At 43.1% G+C, this 22,263-nt stretch overlaps 1 protein-coding gene across 1 annotated transcript in view; it reads left to right on the top strand.

Moving 5' to 3' along the window:
* LOC121548770 (uronyl 2-sulfotransferase-like) overlaps positions 1–22,263 on the top strand; it is a 134,975-nt gene that overhangs the window by 105,786 nt on the left and 6,926 nt on the right. The window contains exons 2-5 of the mRNA XM_041860319.2: positions 3,599–3,642; positions 13,087–13,242; positions 17,603–17,682; positions 18,737–18,890. Of these exons, the coding sequence (XP_041716253.1) occupies positions 3,599–3,642; positions 13,087–13,242; positions 17,603–17,682; positions 18,737–18,890 (434 nt within the window). The remainder of the gene's footprint in view (positions 1–3,598; positions 3,643–13,086; positions 13,243–17,602; positions 17,683–18,736; positions 18,891–22,263) is intronic.

Genomic DNA, 22,263 nt, shown 5'->3' with positions numbered 1-22,263 from the left:
ACTCCTTTGTTGCCTTGGCCGTGTGTTTTGGGTCATTGTCATGCTGGAATACCCATCCACAACCCATTTTCAATGCCCTGGCTGAGGGAAGGAGGTTCTCACCCAAGATTTGACGGTACATGGCCACGTCCATCGTCCCTTTGATGCGGTGAAGTTGTCCTGTCCCCTTAGCAGAAAAACACCCCAAAAGCATAATTTTCCACCTCCATGTTTGACGGTGGGGATGGTGTTCTTGGGGTCATAGGCAGCATTCCTCCTCCTCCAAACACGGCGAGTTGAGTTGATGCCAAAGAGCTCCATTTTGGTCTCATCTGACCACAACATTTTCACCCAGTTCTCCTCTGAATCATTCAGATGTTCATTGGCAAACTTCAGATGGGCATGTATATGTGCTTTCTTGAGCAGGGGGACCTTGCAGGCTCTGCAGGATTTCAGTACTTCACGGCATAGTGTGTTAACAATTGTTTTCTTGGTGACTATGGTCCCAGCTGCCTTGAGATCATTGACAAGATCCTCCCATGTAGTTCTGGGCTGATTCCTCACCGTTCTCATGATCATTGCATGGAGCCCCAGGCCAAGGGAGATTGACAGTTATTTTGTGTTTCTTCCATTTGCGAATAATTGCACCAACTGTTGTCATCTTCTCACCAAGCTGCTTGGCGATGGTCTTGTAGCCCATTCCAGCCTTGTGTAGGTCTACAATCTTGTCCCTGACATCCTTGGAGAGCTCTTTGGTCTTGGCCATGGTGGAGAGTTTGGAATCTGATTGATTGATTGCTTCTGTGGACAGGTGTCTTTTATACAGGTAACAAGATGAGATTAGGAGCACTCCCTTTAAGAGTGTGCTCCTAATCTCAGCTCGTTACCTGTAGAAAAGACACCTGGGAGCCAGAAATATTTTTGATTGAGAGGGGGTCAAATACTTATTTCCCTCATTAAAATGCAAATCAATTTATAACATTTTTGACATGCGTTTTTCTGGATTTTTTTGTTGTTATTCTGTCTCTCACTGTTCAAATAATCATACCATTAAAATTATAGACTGATCATTTCTTTGTCAGTGGGCAAATGTACAAAATCAGCAGGGGATCAAATACTTTTTTCCCTCACTGTATATTTGTATAGACTACACCTAATATAGAATATAATAGGCATTTGAATTTCATTGAATTTCACTGAATTATGCAATTATGTCTGTATCCTGTTTACTACAATTCAAATTAAATTCAAATTCAAGAATTTAATTGGAATTTATGAGGCATTCTCAATTAAATTCTTAATTGAGCCCAACCCTGGTATGTATGACCTCTGTAAGTTGGCTACACTTATTGAGTGTCATGTGAGAATGAAAGAGACGTGATCATCAAAGATGGTCATGGCTCAAGTGTGAGAGGATGTATACCATAGACGTTTCTACTCCAAACCATACAACTACTAGCCATAGCATGAAACCATATAATCCAACCATAGTGTTGTGAATGTAGCCAAGGTGACTAGAGGACTAGACTAGAGAAGAACACAGAACTCCATGGAGAATCAGTAGGTTCCACTGCTCCTGTTGTTGTGGGTGGATGGCAGCTGTCTGTTCTTAAATGGAAGAAGTTTGGAACCACCAAGACTCTTCCTAGAGTTGGCCAAACTGGGGAGAAGGGCCTTGGTCAGGAAGGTGACCAAGAACCTAATGGTCACTCTGACAGAGGTCCAGAGTTCCTCTGTGGAGATGGGAGAACCTTCCAGAAGGACAACCAGCTCTGCAGCATTCTACCAATCAGACCAGAGTGGCCAGACAGAAGCCACTCCTCAGTAAAAGGCACATGACAGCCCGCTTGGAGTTTGCCAAAAGGCACCTAAAGGACTCTCAGACCATGAGAAACAAGATTCTCTGGTCTGATGAAACCAAGATTGAACTCTTTGGCCTGAACGCCAAGCGTCACGTCTGGAGGAAACCTAGCACCATCCCTACGGTGAAGCATGGTGGTGGCAGCATCATGCTGTGGGGGATGTTTTTCAGCAGCAGGGACTGGGAGACTAGTCAGGATAGAGGGAAGATGAACGGAGCAAAGTACAGAGAGATCCTTGATGAAAACCTACTCCAGAACGCTTAGGACCTCAGACTGGGGTGAAGGTTCACCTTCCAACAGGACAATGACCCTAAGCACACAGCCAAGACAACGCAGTAGTGGCTTCGGGACAAGTCTCTGAATGTCCTTGAGTGGCCCAGCCAGAGCCGGGACTTGAACCCAATCAAACATTTCTGGAGAGACCTGAAAATAGCTGTGCAGCGACGCTCCCCATCCAACCTGACAGAGCTTGAGAGGATCTGCAGAGAAGAATGGGAGAAACTCCACAAAAAGAGGTGTGCCAAGCTTGTAGCATCATACCCAAGAAGACTCAAGGCTGTAATTGCTGCCAAAAGGTGCTTCAACAAAGTACTGAGTAAAGGGTCTGAATACTTATGTAAATGTAATATTTTATTTTATTTTATTTTTATAAATTAGCAAAATTGTCTAAAAACGTGTTTTTGCTTTGTCATTATGCGGTATTCTGTGTAGAATGATGAGGGGAAAAAACAATTTAATCCATTTTAGAATAAGGCTGTAATGTTACAAAATGTGGAAAAAGTCAAGGGGTCTGAATACTTTCCGAATGCACTGTATGGGTATTCGGACACAGCCAGTGCTTCCAAGTCATACAATGTACTTCCTATACAAGCCTAGAACTAATGTGCCAATGAGCCGAGGCCAAGTGAGAATGCTTTGGTCGACACAGCTCAGACCAATGACGAATGCATCTATCATAGTCCAAAACGTATATGCGTACGCACAGCAGTGTTCTAGAATATTGCACCGTTGGCTTTGATACATTTTGCCAGTGAGTAGAGGTCCTCCCTTCTCTTTATATTTAAGAACAACCCAACCTTCACCCCCTTCTCTCTCTCTCTCTCTCTCTCTCTCTCTCTCTCTCTCTCTCTCTCTCTCTTTCTTTCTCTCTCTCTCTCTCTCTCTCTCTCTCTCTCTCAATCTCTCTCTCTCTCTCTCTCCTTTCCTCTGAATGTTGTAGAGGTGATGGGAAGTATAGCGTCTCAGTGTCTCTGGACGCGCTCCACTCCAAGTGCAGAGTGGAGAAGAAAAGGCCGCTGTCTGGAGCCTGGTCCTGGAGTTGGAGAGTGGGCTGAAAGGAGAGCATAGATCCTCAGTGTGAGGCGGTTCAAGGGACCCTTTGTCCAGAGATGAAACGGCTTCACAACTGGCAGATACTGTATAAATGGGCCATAGCTCACTCATGATGACATTCCCACTCTTTATGTGGATGTGAAGGCCGCTCTGTTTTTCTTAGAGAGATCGTGACTGGCCAGGCCGGGCTATTGGTGGTTATTGATGATTGTTGTGGCTGGATATAGATTGCCTTCCTGTCTGTGTGATATTTATTCAGATATTTATTGGTAGCCCTTGACTTGAGGTCACTAGCCTGTGGAATCTTAACTCAATGCAACTGATCTTTCTGCCAGTGGATTTGCCATAATACGATTGAACACTATTGGACTGTAGTCCCTGAATATAATCACATTCTAAATATCTATACCTCTGTTTCTTCACAGGAGAATCCACATATCTCGATGACCACGGACCCCCAGCTCCCCGGGTAAGACCATCACTACAGCAGTCACTCTTTTTCTTTTTCATTACTCTATCACTTCATCTTTCTCTACCTCACACTCCCTCTGATCCCCCACCTTATTTCTATCTCCCTCTCCTTGTTTTCTTTTTTCTTTCACACTCCCCTTTCTCTCCTCCATGTCTCTCTGATGTGCTGCCCTGTGTGTGTGTGTGTGTGTGTGTGTGTGTGTGTGTGTGTGTGTGTGTGTGTGTGTGTGTGTGTGTGTGTGTGTGTGTGTGTGTGTGTGTGTGTGTGTGTGTGTGTGTGTGTGCGTGTGTGCGTGTGTGCGTGTGTGTGTGAGTGAGTGTGCCAGTCCAGTCCAGGCAGGATAAGGGTGAGGTCTATGTCTGGAGAAGCTTTGTGTGAACCCACTCTAAATACCAAATACTGACACTAACACACATGCCCGCACACACACACACTGGGCCTTGTGTCTGGCCAGCTGCATCTGTCTGCCTCTATCTCACTTCTATCCCTCTCTATTTCTATCCCTTTCAATCAACCCTCATCCACACTTTCTTTCATCCCCTATTTCCACCCTTCTATTTATCACCCTTGTATCTATACTGAACAAAAATATAAATGCAACGTGCAACAATTTCTAAGATTTTACTGAGTTACAGTTCATATAGGGAAATCAGTAAATTGAAATAAATTCATTAGGCCCTAATCTATGGATTTCACATGACTGGGCAGGGGCGCAGCCATGGGTGGGCCTGGGAGGGCATAGGCCCACCCACTTGGGAGCCAGGCCCACCCATTGGGGAGCAAGGCTCAGCCAATCAGAATGAGTTTTTCCCCAAAAAAGGTCTTTATTACAAACAGAAATACTCCTCAGTTTCATCAGACGATCACGCAGGTGAAGAAGCCGGATGTGGAGGTCCTGGGCTAGCGTGGTTACACTTGATCTGCGGTTGTGAGGCCGGTTGGACGTACTTCCTAATTCTCTAAAACAAATAACTTCCTTCTGAAACTCATCAGTCTATTCTTGTTCTGAGAAATTAAGGCTATTTCAGAAGAAAGTTATTTGTTTCTGGCCATTTTGAGCCTGTAATCGAACCCACAATTGCTGATGCTCCAGATACTCAACTAGTCTCAAGAAGGCCAGTATTATTGCTTCTTTAATCCGCACAACAGTTTTCAGCTGTGCTAACATAATTGCAAAAGGGTTTTCTATTGATCAATTAGCCTTTTAAAATGATAAACTTGAATTAGCAAGTTTGCCATTGGAACACAGGACTGATGGTTGCTGATAATGGGCCTCTGTATGCCTATGTAGATATTCCATTAACAATCAGCCATTTCCAGCTACAATAGCCATTTACAACATTAACAATGTCTACACTGTATTTCTGATCAATTTGATGTTATTTTAATGGACAGAAAAATGGCTTTTCTTTCGAAAACAAGGACATTTCTAAGTGACCCCAAACTTTTGAATGGTAGTGTATATCATTCTCTCACCTCTTCTCTCTTTGATCCACCTCTCTTTCAGTCTCTTCTTCCTGTCTCACATTCCCCCTTCTCTCTGTGACATATTTATCAATCCAACTCAATCCAACTCTTGGGTGAGACGTACATTTCTGTGGCATTCGTATATGTGGCTAGGCTAGCAAGCTTTGGCTACGTATTCAGAGTTTATCTGACGTGTGTGCGCATGTGTTTGTGAGCGTGTGTGTGTGTGTGTGTGTGCCTTTGTGTCTGTGTGAGGAGTCTGGCTAAGTGTCTCTTTGGAACTGATCTGAAGGTCTGGCTGTCCTAATTAAGCCTGGTAACATCTGGCCCATGTTTATATGTTATTAAGTTGACTTGGAGAGGTCTGTTGTAGTGCAGGCTACTAACCCAGGCTAACTTTGAGGTAAAGTTCAAGCCAGAGTATTATCTGTCTGAACAGGGGCTGGCGTGAACTGTGGTGTAACGGTCTGGACTGTGGTGATGAGTAGCGCTGAGTTGGGCTAAGAGTTTTCCCTGACCACTTCACCAAGATGAGTTATATGCTCACATGGACAGGAAAGACTGTTGATGAGAGATCTGGCTCATACCAATCTTGTTTTTGTACTGCTAGGGTTTGCCACAGAGAGGCTTTTGGTCATCTGGACAGGCTGACTGGTCTCCAAATTGCCAATAGTCAGCCAGGAACATAATGAATCCTCACTATTTATTTACACAGAACACAAACACAATTTTTTAACTCACTGATCAGTGGGATTACAATGGAGAGAAAGGACTGATAGTGCCTCTATTTCCTCTCTCTATCAAGGTCTTGTTTTCAACATAGTTCAAAGCACTTTTAATTGGGCACTCATTTTGAACATAGGAGTTAAATAGTTCAATACACTTCTAATTGGTTATTATCCCAATTCAGCCTTTTTGGCCTCTTTTCTGTGGTCATTTCCCAGTAAGCAAAATGACTTTGATGTCAGGTGCATTTTAGGTGCTGAATGAAAGGTAAAAATATGTTTTTCCCCGGACGTTGAAAATGTGTATTTTCCGGACATTAGTGCTGAGAGATTAACCCGACATTTCGGTTATTTTTCAGTTTTTAAACAACTAATTGACCGACGTCGGTTCAATTATTTGAATTCCATTTAGTTCGTTTTTCTGTGAGCTGAATGTGCACACTGCGCAGTTTCTGTAGAGATAAATCAGATCAAGCCCGAACTGTGCAATGTATTAGGGAGTTGTAGTTTCCAACAGTTCAAAATTCTACATAGTTTAATTCAGAAAATGTGGTAATTAACTACAATTACTGTAATCCATTGCGCGCCTACTTGTCCGGTATGTGTTTGTTTTACGCCTGCTATGTAAAAGACACAGAAGAATGCGCGATTGAGTGGGATAGAGCAGTTGCTTCGCAAGGTATCTCTACTTGAAAATACATTATCTAAGTGATTGATAGTTGGTATTCAGCAGTCATAAAAGTATGCCTTATTTACTTTGAAGAACTACTTAAATAGTGATTTTGTCAGTCAGCAAAGGCAGCAGCTCTATAGAGATGAGATGATGACTTGGAATGAATTAATAAAGTAATCAAATAAAACAAATCTGAAATTATTTTATTAAAGTAAAGTAATTTTAATAAATTATGGTTAATAAGTGTGTCATGACTTTCCCTGGGTGAGGATCAAAGGCCTCACATCAGCTTGGCAAATGGCCGACAACAACCAGACCCTCCTACCCACAGGGGGACTGTGCCGGTCTTGACACCTTAACACTGCCATACATTAGAGAGGAGGAGAATCTATCTCTGGCATTCTACTATGGTGAAAGGAATGCCTTTGTTTCAGAGGTTTTTTTGCCGTCCAAAAACTTAAACATCCAACAATAAACATTGGGACAATATATCTCAACATCCAAACGTTGGGAATGATGAGAAATGGAATATGGAAAATTAATGTCTATTTTGTGATTATAAAGGCGTTATAACGAAAACATTGTGACTTGAAGAGCTTTTACACTGTGTATATCACGTTTACATCCTTTACGTTGTGTAGAAAATATCAAGGAGGAAGACAATGTTTTCGTGAAGATAGGAATGTGATTTAGCTTTCTAACAAAATCATAGTGATGATAATACTTTTGCCTTGTAACTAGCCACGCCCGTGGGAGCTCAGAGAGCGTGTCAGTAGGACGGAAACGGCCCTCTTTACCAGAGTGCATAAAAGATTGTGATAAGAATTATCAGATCAGACTAGACGGACCTCAAGCTGCAGCTTTTGTCCATATTGGTCCCGACCCTGAAAATCAACACGAGGTGAAGACGACAAAGTTGCCTCCACTAACAGTCAATGTTACTGCTGAGTAGCTGTTCTAAGTACTGTATCTAAGAAGGTGAATTTAAGTGGGACCATCCTGTTACTCTCTTCAAACCAGCGTCTACAACACTGCTCTCATCACCCCACAGGGGATCATCGACACGGCTGATTAGCCGTCCTCAGAAGACCACTTCCAGAACGAGTGAAATTAAACAGACAATTAAGAAGAAGGACATTGTGATTTCTTGTGGACAATCTGAGCCTTACATCTAAAAGGCCATCCGAAAGAGAAGGTCCAATCGACCCCTTCCCATGAAGGCCTGGGTCCAACAGAGATACACGACGAAGACCTCCAACACGTAAATACATGCATTGCTTTTCTTCCCAAACGGGCGGCAGTTCCGGGCAAAGTATTAGGATTACTGTAAGCGTAGGTCCATGTGTATCCAAGTGTTTTCTCTCTCTCTTTAACTCGCCATCTTTTGTAACAAGTGTCATATTGTGTTAGTCTGCTAGGGACCTGTTTTCATTGTATTAAGTTTATAATCCCTACCTATACCGTGTACGTGTTTGTATCTTGTGTTATCATTTTTTATTAGTTAGTAAATAAATAATTAAATCAATTTGTGTGGTACGGAATGATCTTTAAGACCCGGGTTTGTGCAGACTTAAAGAGTCTACGACTTTCAGAATGAGACTGATATGAGGTAAGTGATTAATAAATGACTGTTAAATAATAAGAGATATCTAAATATCTTTAGAGTTAATTCGGGAAACAGTAACTCGTTAAACAACTTTTCCCGTGGTGCCCCAAATTCCTAATGAGTTAATTGTTACATGATTAATTTCATCTAGTAACAATTAAACATAGTAGGTAATTATTCGATAAATAATAGTCATCACAATAATGAAAGTCACGTCACGACAAGTGATAAGCAGTAATGGGCAGTCATTACCATCATGGGACTTATATTAATTGTTTTATTATGTGTTGTTACAGCATTCAACCCACATAATGCATAGTGCATTTAATGTTGTAAAAAATTATCGAAACCAAAATTAAAAAACCGTGATTATTTTGTCATAATCAAACCGAAATGAACCGAACTCAAAAGCACTAACTACCGGACGTTGAAAATACGTATTTTCCGGACGTTGAAATCAGGTGCATTTAGGTGCTGAATAAAAGGTGAAAATACGTATTTTCCGAACATTCAAAATACCTATTTTCTGGGTGATGAAAAGACGTAATTTACAGGCATTGAAAAATACTTATTTTTCAGTCATTGATTCTATGGCCAAATTTCAACTGCACACACATTCTCAATGAAGTAAGTATTATATCACAATAAAAAAAAAATGAAAATTGCAACAGAATATTTAATATTGCTCTCATCTGTCACATGCACTTATGTTAGTTTTTTCAAAAGCCTTACAACTGGCAGCGATGATGTTCAAAGTAGTCCAATCTACAGAATAAAATAAAAGACCACTTCAACGACAATAACGTTCTCAGTAACGGTTACAGACACTAGTCTGTATGCATGTTCAGGCCGCTGCATGTCTGTATGCATGTTCAGGCCGCTGCATGTCTGTATGCATGTTCAGGCCGCTGCATGTCTGTATGCATGTTCAGGCCGCTGCATGTCTGTATGCATGTTCAGGCCGCTGCATGTCTGTATGCATGTTGGAGTGTGTGCCTGTATTTAGTCTGTTGTTTATCTACCTTAGTTGAATGCAATGACTGTAAGTCGCTCTGAATAAGAGCGTCTGCTGAATAACCAAAATGTAAATGTAAAAACAAACACTTGCAAAGCATGCTTAGTATTATTCTAATGAGCTTCTCCCCCAAACAAGTATCACCAGCGTACCTCTGTGTGTAACAGCAGTGTTTGATGCACTTCATCCTCACACAGCTGGGCAAACAGTTCCGAAAGTGTTTTACTGGCCAATGCTTGGCGATGTAGCAGGCAGTGGAAAATTGCGCACCCCAGGGCTTTTTCCTTCAATCGGCTGTTAAATCCCTTGTTTTTGCCCATCAACGCTGCAGCCCCATCAGTGCAGCATGCAACAATATTCTCGTAGGGCAGATTGTTGGTCGAGAGATATGAGTCCATAGCTATAAAAATATCTTGGCCTGTTGTTTTTGTGGCTAGATTGGTAGACATAAGAATGTCTTGTTTCAAGTCATCACCGTCAATATATTGCACATAAACGATGAGCACGGATTCGTCTGACACTGTTGTTGTTTCATCCAACTGAATGGAAAAGGGAACATTCCTAAGCTTCTCGTGCAGCTGGTTTTGACAATCTCCAGCCATTTTATCAATTCTGTCTTTGACAGTGTTGTCAGAGAGTGGGACGGTTCTCACTTTATCCACCACCTGTGGGTCACACAGCCTCTCTACAATTTTCAGGCAGGCGGGTTTGATTAGCTGCTCTCCAATATTGTGCGGCTTTTTAGCCTTGGCAATTAATAGCAAACACTCAAATGATGCCTCCGTGGCACTGTGTAAATCACTGTCTGCTCTTTCAAATGCTTTTCTGATGTCAGTGGATCTTTTTTTTTTGATAGTGCCAACTGCTTCTTCCTCTCAAAAAAATCCTGACCTTCACCAATAGTCTCCTGGTGTTTTGTTTCCTGGTGTCGTTGCATTTTGCTTGGCTTCATGCTGTCATTAGCTAGCTTCTCGCCACAAATGACACATTCTGGCCGAGTCCTGTCCTGTCCTTCAATAAAACCAAAGTTAAGATAACTCTCGAGATATAGCCTTACTTTCTTTTTGATGATGAGTCATCAGCACTTTTACGTTTCTTAGACATGTTGTTTTATTCATAAAATAGTGATGCTCTGACTGCAGGAAAAACGAGCTGCTAGCTAAAACTGATTGAGCGTGGGTCATTGACGTGCACAATTTTTTTTCCTGGGGAATTACCGCTTTTACGTTTCTCTGACATTATTATTATTTTTTAGATCTGCCTTGGCATTGCAAGCATATGATTTTTAATAACATTTTAAAATGTATTAATTTTACAATTAAATTATAGTGGAACATTTGACCTCAAAGCAAATGAGATCACGCATCCCCCCCTGTGAACTCTGGCGCCCCCCTAAGGGGTAGAGTATAGTACAGTATAGTTTAATTCAGTAGAGTACAGTACAATTTAGTTCAGTAGAGTGCATTAGAGTAAAGTAGGGTACATTACTTGAAATACGGTACACTGTACTTTACTTTTCTTTACTGTACTTTACTGTGCTCTACTGTAATGTACTGTACTCTGCTGTGCTCTACAGTACTGAATTGTGCTGTACTGTGCTGTCCAAACTTGTGAAACATAGACGGCTATGATTGGGCCAAATATAGGCCGGTACAAACCGGATGTCTGAGGACGTTGAAATAAAGGCCGGTCCAGACCGGACAAAAATCTGAACCAAAAATAGACGTCTATGATTGGTTCAGATTTGGTCTGGAACGCACCAAAAATCTACGTCCTTGGACGTTGAAATCAAGGTCAGTCCAAACTGCAAAAAAGAAAGGTGCCACAACAGGACCAAAAAAAGAGGCCTAAATGCTTAGTGGGTGACTTATAGGCTACTGTAAAACGCTGTGCTCTTGTGTAGGCTATATTAGCTGCCTGGCTACTGCTTGTGGTTTTCCCCCCTATTTTTCTTCCCTCCTTTCAGATCAAAGTTTGGCCGCCGCTAGCTACCATTAGCAACCACATCAGAGGGGTTGTACTGGGGTGGCTAAGCCCCTAGGGTTCCCTGCCCTCTGTGAGCTAATGCTAAAAAACCTGGATTTTTTTTTGTTCATGCAAATACAGCAGATATGTCATCACTGCCATTAGAAGGTGATAAACTGAGCGGTCTGGTATTACTACAAACACAGAGACATGGTAGGCCTGTTCAAGAGAAACACACTTGAACCTAATGTCTTGCTGTGCTGCCAGAATTGATACAGAGTTGATTGTCTTATTGTTTCACACTTTGATAATTGTTTTATTTGTTAGTTGGATCTAATTCCGCTGTCAGGATGTGCAAGAGGAATATTTTGTTTTTTTCTAGCACCAGACACTTTTGATTGAATACAGCCCTCTTTTCTATGAAATAAACCCACTTTAGGTCTAGAACGACCTCATACAGTATTGATGATGTTTTACCAAAGGGGAGTTAAGTGTGTAAACCATGTGACATGACACAGACAGACGCGTGCCTATCAACACAAGTGCAAACAAAGATATCACAAGGGATTTTTCATCCTCCCTCTTTCAAGCCAAGGCCAAACAACACACATATTTCTGTTTCCACCCGCTGCCAAAGTATTTTATCCTCTGATGATTTCCTGTAACTCCAGCAATCTGGAAAAACAGGAAATACATTGTTGATAAAGTGATGGGCTGTCCTCAAATTGATACGTGACAGGCCCTGTTTTTACTGTGCTGCTGGGGCGAGGTGGGGATACAGTTCAGGATAGAGGAGCAAAATGAAGTGGTGTGTGTGGCCCTAACCGCTCTGGGTTTCATCATACAAAACACTGTGGAGTGGGATACAGGGGTTTGGTCATGTAGGGGTTAACATGGAGAAAAACAGGCACATATAGACACACACACACACACACACACAAAGGCACAGACATGTGGACCACTACACTAAAATGCCTGTCATGGGGTTAAGCACCATCCCACTAACCCTGAGATGTCTTCAGTATCCCTGTCAGATGTGTAGCATTTCCCCCAAGGGGAATCTCAGCCACCATTCCAGACTGGGAATGCTGGCAGGAATTTACCGCTGCTGAATTCTTCACTCTTTTTATTTATATTAAAAAGGTTTAAAAGTCATGACAGGGAAACGGTTAGCAGCATCCCTAGTGACACCTTTGAGATGTTATTCAACTACTACTAGCTTTGTCTTTCATTTCCCTTTTCTTTCGGAAAATAGGGTGCACGTTGCTCCTTCTCTCTTTCTCAACCTATTTATTTCTCTCTCTCTCTCTCTCTCTCTCTCTCTCTCTCTCTCTCTCTCTCTCTCTCTTTCTCTCATGGGTAATTTCAGTAGGATTGTCCTCATTCTTCAGGAACCCCTGTGCAAACGTTGCGATGGCCCTCAGGACTCTGGGTTGATTTTCAAATGAGTGCAAACTTGCCGTCCTCAAGCTAAAATTAGGCTCATGTCCAGTGAGCACGCGTACACAAACAGCATCTTTGCCTGTATTTTTCTCTCAGTGATCCTGAATATTTAGACAATCTTCTGCTATCAGATGGAATCGAGGGATGCGTTACAGTGACCAGTGTGTGTGTCAGTGTCAGCTGTGTTTGTATGTTTGAGGGTGTATGTGTGTGTGTGTGTTTGTGTGTGTGTGTGTGTGTGTGTGCACGTACATGTGTATGTGTATGATAAAGCACTTAATGTGGAGTTTATCTGCAGGATGGCAGGGCATCGGGGGTCGCGTGAGAACAGCCCCTGGGGAAAATAGGTCAGAGGTCAGAGAGGAAGGACAGAGTAAGAGTTAAGAGAAGGAGTACCTACCATCATTCTTACCCTTATCTTAACCTTATGTTACCTCCAGAAGGTAATAATCAGTGGCTTTGATTAGCTAATTGTTATTTGATTAGATAATTGTTGCTTCTCTCCATCTCCTCAGCAGTGTGTGTTCTATGTTGTTCCCCCATGCAGGTGCTGCCGTTCCCCAGTCAGGTGGTGTATAACCGTGTGGGGAAGTGTGGCAGCAGGACGGTAGTCATCCTACTGAGGTTACTAGCAGAGAGACATCAGTTCAACCTGGTCTCCTCAGACATCCACAACAAGACACGTCTCACCAAACATGAACAGGTATGACACGAGTCACCAAACATGAACAGGTAAAGACGGAGAAAGGGAGGGAGATAAGGAGGGAGATAAGGAGGGAGATAAGGAGGGAGATCGGTGGTGGTTGAGGGGGTCTGCGTTAAGGGTCGGAGATGGGATGACAGAGGAGCGTTGCCCGATTACCGAATCGGCACGCAGGGGCAGGTGCCCCGGGGGCCCACAACACAATTTTAAACGTTTGATAGCATATGATTGCAAAATGTGTGTAATTGCAGGAAATTAGCTTTAAAACGGCAACATTTTATCTCAGACTCATTGCAAAATATGGACAAAAGCATGAGATGAGCTATAAAACAATTTTTTCCCTTGCCCCATGGCAAAAAGTGTAGAATTGCAGGAAATTAGCTTTAAAATGTCAACATTTTCTCTTAGCCTCATGACAAAATATTTAGAATAGCATTATAAAATAGCAAATTTTTCTCTCTGCACCATGGCAAAATATGTTGGGGGGTCCCTGGAGAAAGGAGCCACAATACCTTTTTGCCTCTATTGAGTGATGTCCTAATGCTACCACTTAACGCTGAAGCTACTGTATTGTCCTTCAGTCTTTCTAAGAACAGGCTGAAGGGATGGGAAATGTATTTTTATGATTTCCGAGAGCATCTTAAGGACATCAACACAGCATTTATAGAGGAAGGGCTGCGTGCGTTTAAAACCACATCCCTCAGAGACATGTTGAAATGCAAGGCTGTGTCATGGGAAAGGCCAACACAAATGAAAACATTACTGAACGGTAGTCATTCTAAATGATAAAATGTGTATTTATCTCTCTCTCTCTCTCTCTGTCTCTCTCTCTCTCTGTCTTTCTCTCTCTGTCTCTCTCTCTCTCTTCATCTTCCTTTATTCTAGTGGTATTTGGGGAAAATTTTAATTAGAAAGCTGACTGTACTGACTGAAGTTAACTAGGCACACCTGTCTTGTGGTAGGACCCCTCTCAGGCATCCTCCATCATGCCAGACCAATAAAATATGCCCTCATATGCCCTATAAATTACACTTCCCGCCGACTAACAGCAATTTAAGCAGACTCTTTCTCAGAATCTTCAGAGAGCAAGAGAATGATGGTGTATTTCTGTGCCATAGCCTATGTGGTAATGTTTCATATCCTTATAGGGCTTTTCCATCAGTGTCAATGTATGCTGTAGAAATATAAAAAAAGAAGAAAAAAAAAGAAGGTATTTCTACCAATTTTGAATGTTTTAATGGTAAGTAGATGCTAAATATTCATAACCATTACTGACACATTAGATTTGAAGTAAATATTTAATTAAAGCCAATATTGAAACAGGTAGTTTAAACATTCCTCAAGCCTGAACGCTTGGCTTTACACAGCGTCAGAACACCGCTAGAATCATTAAGAGGGAGAGAGAGAGAGAGACATAAAACACCTCTGTCAACGGTCCACTAACTCGTCCTCTCAGAGTAGCTGTGTGTGGGTGTGCATATATGTGTGTGTTGACTTATGCAGATCCAGATGCATGCTGTCTAAGTTTAGAGATGCTGGTCTCCTTAGCTCCAGTCTGGTTGGGGACAGGAGTGTTGGACCATTATCCTTTGGCTCAGCCAGTGGCCTGCTAATGCATTTGCTCAGAACCGATGGTCCCAGCCTGGGTAGCCAAACAGGTTAAGGTCCCCTACCCTCTGGAGCCCTGTGGAGCCCTATGTACCCACATTGTATAGTGATCTGTCTGTCTCTCTCTATAGCAGGCCTACAGGACCTGAGGGAGAGATGGCTTTATTTTAGCATGGTCAGAAATAGCAACACAGCTTTTCTGTGAGTTTCTCTGTGTTGCTGTGTGATGCTCTGTTCTCTCTCTCACCAAAGATGTTACACAGCAAACAGACACAGCTCTGCCATGGACCCCATGTTCCTGTATACTAGCTACCACGGATATGCAAACATTGAAATGGTCCGGCCCTGGCTTGGAGTAGATGACTTGAAATAGATTTGATTGGTTTACACTACCTTGAAAGTAACGATGACCTCTCTTTCAAAGAGAGTTATTGAGCCTTGTTTTAAACCTACTGTAAACATAATGTTGGGATTAGATGTCTTCCTACAACAAGTCTGACAAATCCCCTCCAATCAATTTTTTGGATTCAGAGCAGAGGATAAGCCAAAGGAGAACATGCTCATTGGAATGGCTGGAGTAGAATAAATGAAATGGTACCAAACACAACGTGTTTGACTCCATTCCATTGATTCCCGTCATCCTATAGCTTCTCCCACCAGCCTCTTCTGGTTCAGGGGTGGGGTGGATGGGAGAGATATGGTGAGCAGGGGTAAGTGGTGGGAGTAACATTTCAACTAACATTTCAACTAACTATATACTAACCCAAGCTCTAACCCTAACCTTAACCCTTATCCTAACCCTAAACTTAACCTTAACCCTAACCTTACCCTAACCCTTTTTCTAAACTGAACCCTAACCGTAACCTTAGGGGGTGTGGAGGGGTGAGGTGGAAAGAGTTTGAAGGGAAAGGGGGTGTGGAGAGGTGATGTGAAGAGAGTTTGAAGGGAGGGTTGTGTGTGGTGAGGTGAGGTGGAGAGAGTTTGAAGACATATCGGGGTGTGGAGGGGTGAAGTGGAGAGAGTTTGAAGACAGTGGGTGGTGAGGAGCGCTCAGGTGGAGAGAGTTTGAAGGGAGAGGTGAGGGGGGTGTGGAGGGGTGAGGTGGAGAGAGTTTGAAGACAGAGGGGGGTGTGGAGGGGTGAGGGGGAGAAAGTTTGAAGGGAGAGGTGAGGGGAGTGTGGAGGGGTGAGGTGGAGAGAGTTTGAAGGGAGAGGTGGAGAGATTGAAGGGAGAGGTGAGGGGGGTGGGGTGTTGAGGGACATATGCAGTAGCAGAGAAGTTTAGTCTGTTTACGCTAGCCCAACCCCAGTGATGTGATGAGCCCAACCAGGAAGCCTTTAAGGTACAGCGTTCAATCAGGAAGAGAGGGAGGGGGGCAGCAAATATTCCTGGAATCCCAGACTATCCTCGTCTTTCAGTCTTTCTCCCTCTCCCCCATCTTTCTCTACTCTCCTCCCTTCCTGAATGAGAGGGGGGTTATGTGTGTGTGTGTTTGGCCTTCCCTTTTCCCGTTAAATCAACCCAAACGTGTTTAGGGTGTAGGGAGAGGGGATGGGGTGTGGTGGGGAGTATACACTTTGGGCTAATTGGTCTGGAAGTCTTAGCAGAATTTAGCTTTTTCTGTATGGAGGGAGAGTGTGAGAGAGAGAAAGAGGGGAGAGAGAGAGACTTACAGTAAGTGAGTGCATACATTTTCATACTGGTCCCCCGTGGGAATCAAACCCACAACCCTGGCGTTGCAAGCGCCATGCTCTACCAACTGAGCTACACGGGACTAGATGTCACAAAATATGTATAATTGTTGGTTGTACTGTAGGCATATTAACCATAATGCTATCACACTAGATAACAAATGACTATATAACAAGTCGCAATCGATATCAAGGCCCCACCTTTTTCCTTCAGTTTATTTGTCCATTTGAGTAATGCTGGTGAGCTCAGCCAAGGTTATGGCAGGGTCAGCCCTCCATCGTTTCCCTGTCCCACCTGTCCCATCTCCACCCCCAGGGTTCAGGGCCAGGTGTGACCCCCACCATGGAGCTCACCTGGGGTACAGGTCTGGACCTGTCTCTCCATGCAGGCCTAGGGAACCACAGGGGTGGAGAACACCCACCTAGGCTGGGATGATATGGAACACAAAACTGTGAATTATCATATTTTACATATGGTTATGAACAATACACATTGCGAACATTTCATTGTTCCAATTGATTTTCTCTGCTAGTCGTTTCACAGAATGAAACCTGAGGACAGTGTTTTGGGTAGATGTTTTTTTCCTCTCAGTGTGTTTTCAGAAAGTCATGGCTATCACCAGCACACTAGATCCAGATGGGCTTTATCAACAGGCAGACCCACAGAAGGATAACATAACATGTGGTGTGGTTTAGCTGCTCTCATTAATGTTATAATGGGAGATAAGGGGCTCGGGGTTCTCGTTCCAGCCTGTATGACGTGAGGTTCTGGCACAGTGGACAGGGGGTCTCCAACATGATGATGTTGTCAGGCTCTGGCACAGTGAGATGGAGGTCTCCACAACCTCCTAATCGATTTCTTTGCTGAAGCCAGAACATGTTAAATTAATTTGTAATTAATTACAGATATTCAATCATCGCCTAGTAAAGCACACAAGGGTTTTGTAAAAATGGGTCTAAATGAACTTTATGTTTGGTTCTGGTTCCATCCTGGAGAGATATACTGTCTTTGATACAAGTATAGACTAGTACAGTCATTTCTCTTGATGTGTGTCTTTCAGGTGGACCTTATGAGGAACATCAGCAACATCCCCCAGCCTTTCCTGTACACCAGACATGTCCACTTTCTCAACTTCACCCGGTAACTACAGCAGAGCACACCACGTATGACAACTGGCACCATCCATCCATCTATGATGCTAAGATCTCAATGGCACACAGAACCACCTGAAACAGTGGAGTTTTACTGTTCTAGCTATGACTGGACAACGTTTTTAATCAAAACCGCTCCTATAGTTTGCATTTTCAGAAAAGTCTTGACATTGATAACAAGAGAGGAAATTTCATTTAATGTCTTTACCAACAATGGCAATATACACTGAGTGTACAAAACATCAGGAACACCTGCTCTTTGCATGACATAGACTGACCAGGTGAATCCAGGTGAAAGCATGATCTCTTATTGATGTCACCTGTTGAATCTACTTCAATCAGTGTAGATCAGGGATCATCAACTAGACTCATTTTTGTTTGTGGATGGTCAGGGAGCCGGAACATAATTACAAATAATTTGTAGACTGCAAATTGACCGCAAGAAGCCCAAACTTGGGGGGCCAAATAAAATCACCCGCGGGCCGCTAGTTGGGGAACCCTGGTGTAGATGAAGGGGAGGAGACAGGTTAAAGAAGGGTTTTTAAGCCTTGAGACAATTGAGATATGGATTGTGTATGTGTGCCATTCAGAGGGTGAATGGGCAAGACAAAAGATTGAAGTGCCTTTGAACAGGGTATGGTAGTAGGTGCCAGGTGCACCGGTTTGAGTGTGTCAAGAACTGCAACACTGTTGGGTTTTTCAGGCTCAACAGTTTTCCGTGTGTATCAAGAATGGTCTACCACCCAAAGGACATCCAGCCAACTTGACACCACTGTGGGAAGCATTGGAGTCAACATGGGCCAGCATCCCTGTGGAACGCTATCGACACCTTGCCCATGCCCCGACGAATTGGTTGTTCTCAGGGCAAAAGGGGGTGCAATGAATATTAGGAAGGTGTTCCTGTTCCTAATGTTTTGTACACTTAGTGTAAGTCAGCTGCCCATGTCCTTATCAACTAGGCCCCAATACTGCCCCACTGTGGAGAGCTGTACTATGTACACTGTATAAATGTGCGTCCATCCATCTGTCCCTCTGTCTGTCAGGTTCAGGATAGAGCAGCCAGTCTACATCAACATCATACGGGACCCCATTAACCGTTTCCTCTCCAACTACTTCTTCCGACGTTTCGGGGACTGGAGGGGGGAGCAGAATCACCTCATCCGAACACCTGGGATGAAGGGTGACGAGAGATACCTGGTGAGACTCCTCCTTTATTGTGGAACTCTATCCATCTCTTTCCCTCTCTTTTTCCATCTTTCATATCTTGGCCAACAGTCTAGGCCTTTGCTCATCTCTTCTTCTTTCCATAAGTAGCATCAGTGTATTGGTTTGAATGCTAATGGTCCAGGACATTACTGTAGTATGAGCATCATTCTGACCTCAACAGTAACTGACTGTATGACTGAGTTATTAGATTACACACAGTCCTTCCATGTCTCCACCTGATTCATGGTCAGGCAGGCTGTGTAATGCTTCCATTATTCTCTGGCAATAATGCACATGTTATTGTAGAACTTATTAGAATAGATGGAAAAAGTATACGAGATGTCTCGTTCTCGAACATTCTACAAAAGGAAATTGATAAACAGCTCAGTCTTAATTGGAAGGTTTTAGATTAGATGGATTATATATGTTTTTGAATGTTTTTGACTCTGCATGAGTACCTTAGGTTCAACTGATTTAGATGTTGGAACATGAAACTGTTTTTCTTCTTACCATAATGACATATTTGAGAAAGATAATCAGGTGAGGCTAAGCATATACTGTAATAATAATAATAATAATAATAATAATAATAATAATAATAATAATAATACTGTATTAGTTACAGCCTTATGGTATTGAATGTATGAAGCCCTGAAAGAGTTCCTGATAATAGTTCTACAATAAAGCCATAGGTCTACTCCTTGAAGATACAGGATACGTGGTGTGGCATGGAAAGGAAGGGTAACGAATCGTTTGCCCGTTGAGGGCTGTTGTCCTCCCATTCCTCCATCCCTCTCAACCTCGAACTACCTACAACTCAATTACAGACTTGACTGAGTTAGACCAAATCTGACGGTTAGTTAGAGACCAGAGCTATCTGTCTGTCCGTCTGTATGTCTGTATGTTTGTATTGTTTAACCCTGCAGTATGGAACTCAATAGTCTGTGGTGATATTGGACGTCTCACGCTTTTCTAATGGCATTTACTGCTTTCGTTTTATTTTCAAACTATAATTTCTATGTGATTTGTGTGTGTTTTATTGAGTGGAGGTCCCATTTAAGTAAGGTTCAAAAGGTAAATCATACAGTTTTGTTAGTGGTGCGCTTGATTGGTGTAATCTGTGGAGAGATGGAGGCAGCAATAGGAATTCCTCTTAGTGCTCCTCCAATTAGGCATGTTTGCTGGTTGACACACACACACACGTGCACACACATACATACACAAACACACACACATCCCGAGTTAGTTACATACCAACTGTGTTACATAATTAAAAAGTATAGAACACACATACACACACACACCAGTGTGTTGTTAGAGGCCCTCACAATAACCATAACACACATTGAGCCAGCCACATTAGCAAACACACATAGTGAAGTGAATGTAATTGTGGCTGGAGTGAGTCTGAGTCTGACTGGGTAATTAAGTTCTGCTCAGGGTCCCAAGAGTACCGTAGCATGTGACTTGAGTTATTAAAGTATGCAGCGCAAGAGGGCCCCCTCCTACAGTAAAGGGGAGCTGCCACTGGCTCACCTGAGAGTGTCTCTGTGTCCTGCTCTGTGTCCTGTTTTGTGTCCTGTTCTGTGTCCTGTTCTGTGTCCTGTTCTGTGTCCTGCTCTGTGTCCTGTTCTGTGTCCTGTTCTGTGTCCTGTTCTGTGTTCTGTGTCCTGCTCTGTGTCCTGTTATGTATTCTGTTCTGTGTCCTGCTCTGTGTCCTGTTCTGTGTCCTGTTCTGTGTCCTGCTCTGTGTCCTGTTTTGTGTTCTGTTCTGTGTCCTGCTCTGTGTCCTGCTCTGTGTCCTGCTCTGTGTCCTGCTCTGTGTCCTGTTTTGTGTCCTGCTCTGTGTCCTGTTTTGTGTCCTGCTCTGTGTCCTGCTCTGTGTCCTGCTCTGTGTCCTGTTTTGTGTCCTGCTCTGTGTCCTGCTCTGTGTCCTGCGCTGTGTTCTGTTCTGTTCTGTGTCCTGCTCTGTGTCCTGTTCTGTGTCCTGCTCTGTGTCCTGTTATGTGTTCTGTTCTGTGTCCTGCTCTGTGTCCTGCTCTGTGTCCTGTTCTGTGTCCTGTTCTGTGTCCTGCTCTGTGTCCTGCTCTGTGTCCTGTTCTGTGTTCTGTTCTGTGTCCTGTCCTGTTCTGTGTCCTGTTCTGTGTCCTGTTCTGTGTGTACAGGAGGTGTCAATGAAAGAACACTGTCAGTTTCCTCACCCATGTCTCGGCCCTAATGCATGAGTTATTGAGACATTCCTGTGGTAGACTTCTTACATTTCCCATCAGCCCCACTCCCTCTTTACTCACTAACACACACGCATCAAATCAAATCAAATCAAATGTTATTTGTCACATACACATGTTTAGCAGATGTTATAGCGGGTGTAGCGAAATGCTTGTGCTTCTAGCTCCGACAGTGCAGTAATATCTAACAAGTCATATCTAAGAATTTCACAACATATACCCAATACACACAAAACTAGTAAGGAATGGGATTTAAGAATATATACATATATGGACAAGCAATGACAGAGCGGCATGGACTAAGATACAGTAGAATATTATAGAATAGAATACAGTATATACATATGAGATGAGTAGTGCAAGATATGTAAACATTATTAAAGTGAATAGTGTTCAATTTCTTAAAGTGGCCAGTGATTTCAATAGGCAGCAGCAGCCTCTAGTGTGCTAGTGATGGCTATTTAACAGACTGATGGCCTTGAGATAGAAGCTGTTGTTCATTCGCTCGGTCCCAGCTTTGATGCACCTGTACTGACCTCGCCTTCTGGATGATAGCGGGGTGAACAGGCAGTGGCTCGGGTGGTTGATGTCCTTGATCATCTTTTTGGCCTTCCTGTGACATCGGGTGCTGTATGTGTCTTGGAGGGCGGGTAGTTTGCCCCCTGTAATGCGTTCGGCAGACCGCAGTCATGTGAACAGGCACACAAACTCATGCTTTTGTCATGAGTTATTTGGCTACGAATCATATGTGTACTGTAGCTGTAAGAGTGACCAGTGTAGTAGACTGAAAGAGGTGTTGTCTTTTGACCAGGTCTGTCTAACTGATCAGAGCAGCTCAGCCTCAGACACACAGACACAGTGCCAGAGCAACTCTATACTCACCCTCTCTGACCCTTTACCTGGTTTACTCTGATGACAAAGCACACACACACTTCAGAAAAGATGTCCTGGCGGGCACCCAGCGTTGTTCTTGCCAAGGCATGCCTTGTCTACACATCAGATAGTAAAAGAGAAACAGTGGATGATTAGCTGTCAACCTTTATCTTCATCTGCCTTCCTCACATGACACATTTTTGGTGACTGGAAATGTGTTTTGGCCAAAACAAGCAGTGTTGGACTTTCTCCCACAGTAACCA

This window comes from Coregonus clupeaformis, chromosome 33 (assembly GCF_020615455.1).
Source record: "Coregonus clupeaformis isolate EN_2021a chromosome 33, ASM2061545v1, whole genome shotgun sequence".
Classification (NCBI taxonomy): Eukaryota; Metazoa; Chordata; class Actinopteri; order Salmoniformes; family Salmonidae; genus Coregonus; species Coregonus clupeaformis.
The sequence above is the reverse complement of the archived record's forward strand: the minus strand, read 5'-3'. Positions and strand labels throughout refer to the sequence as shown.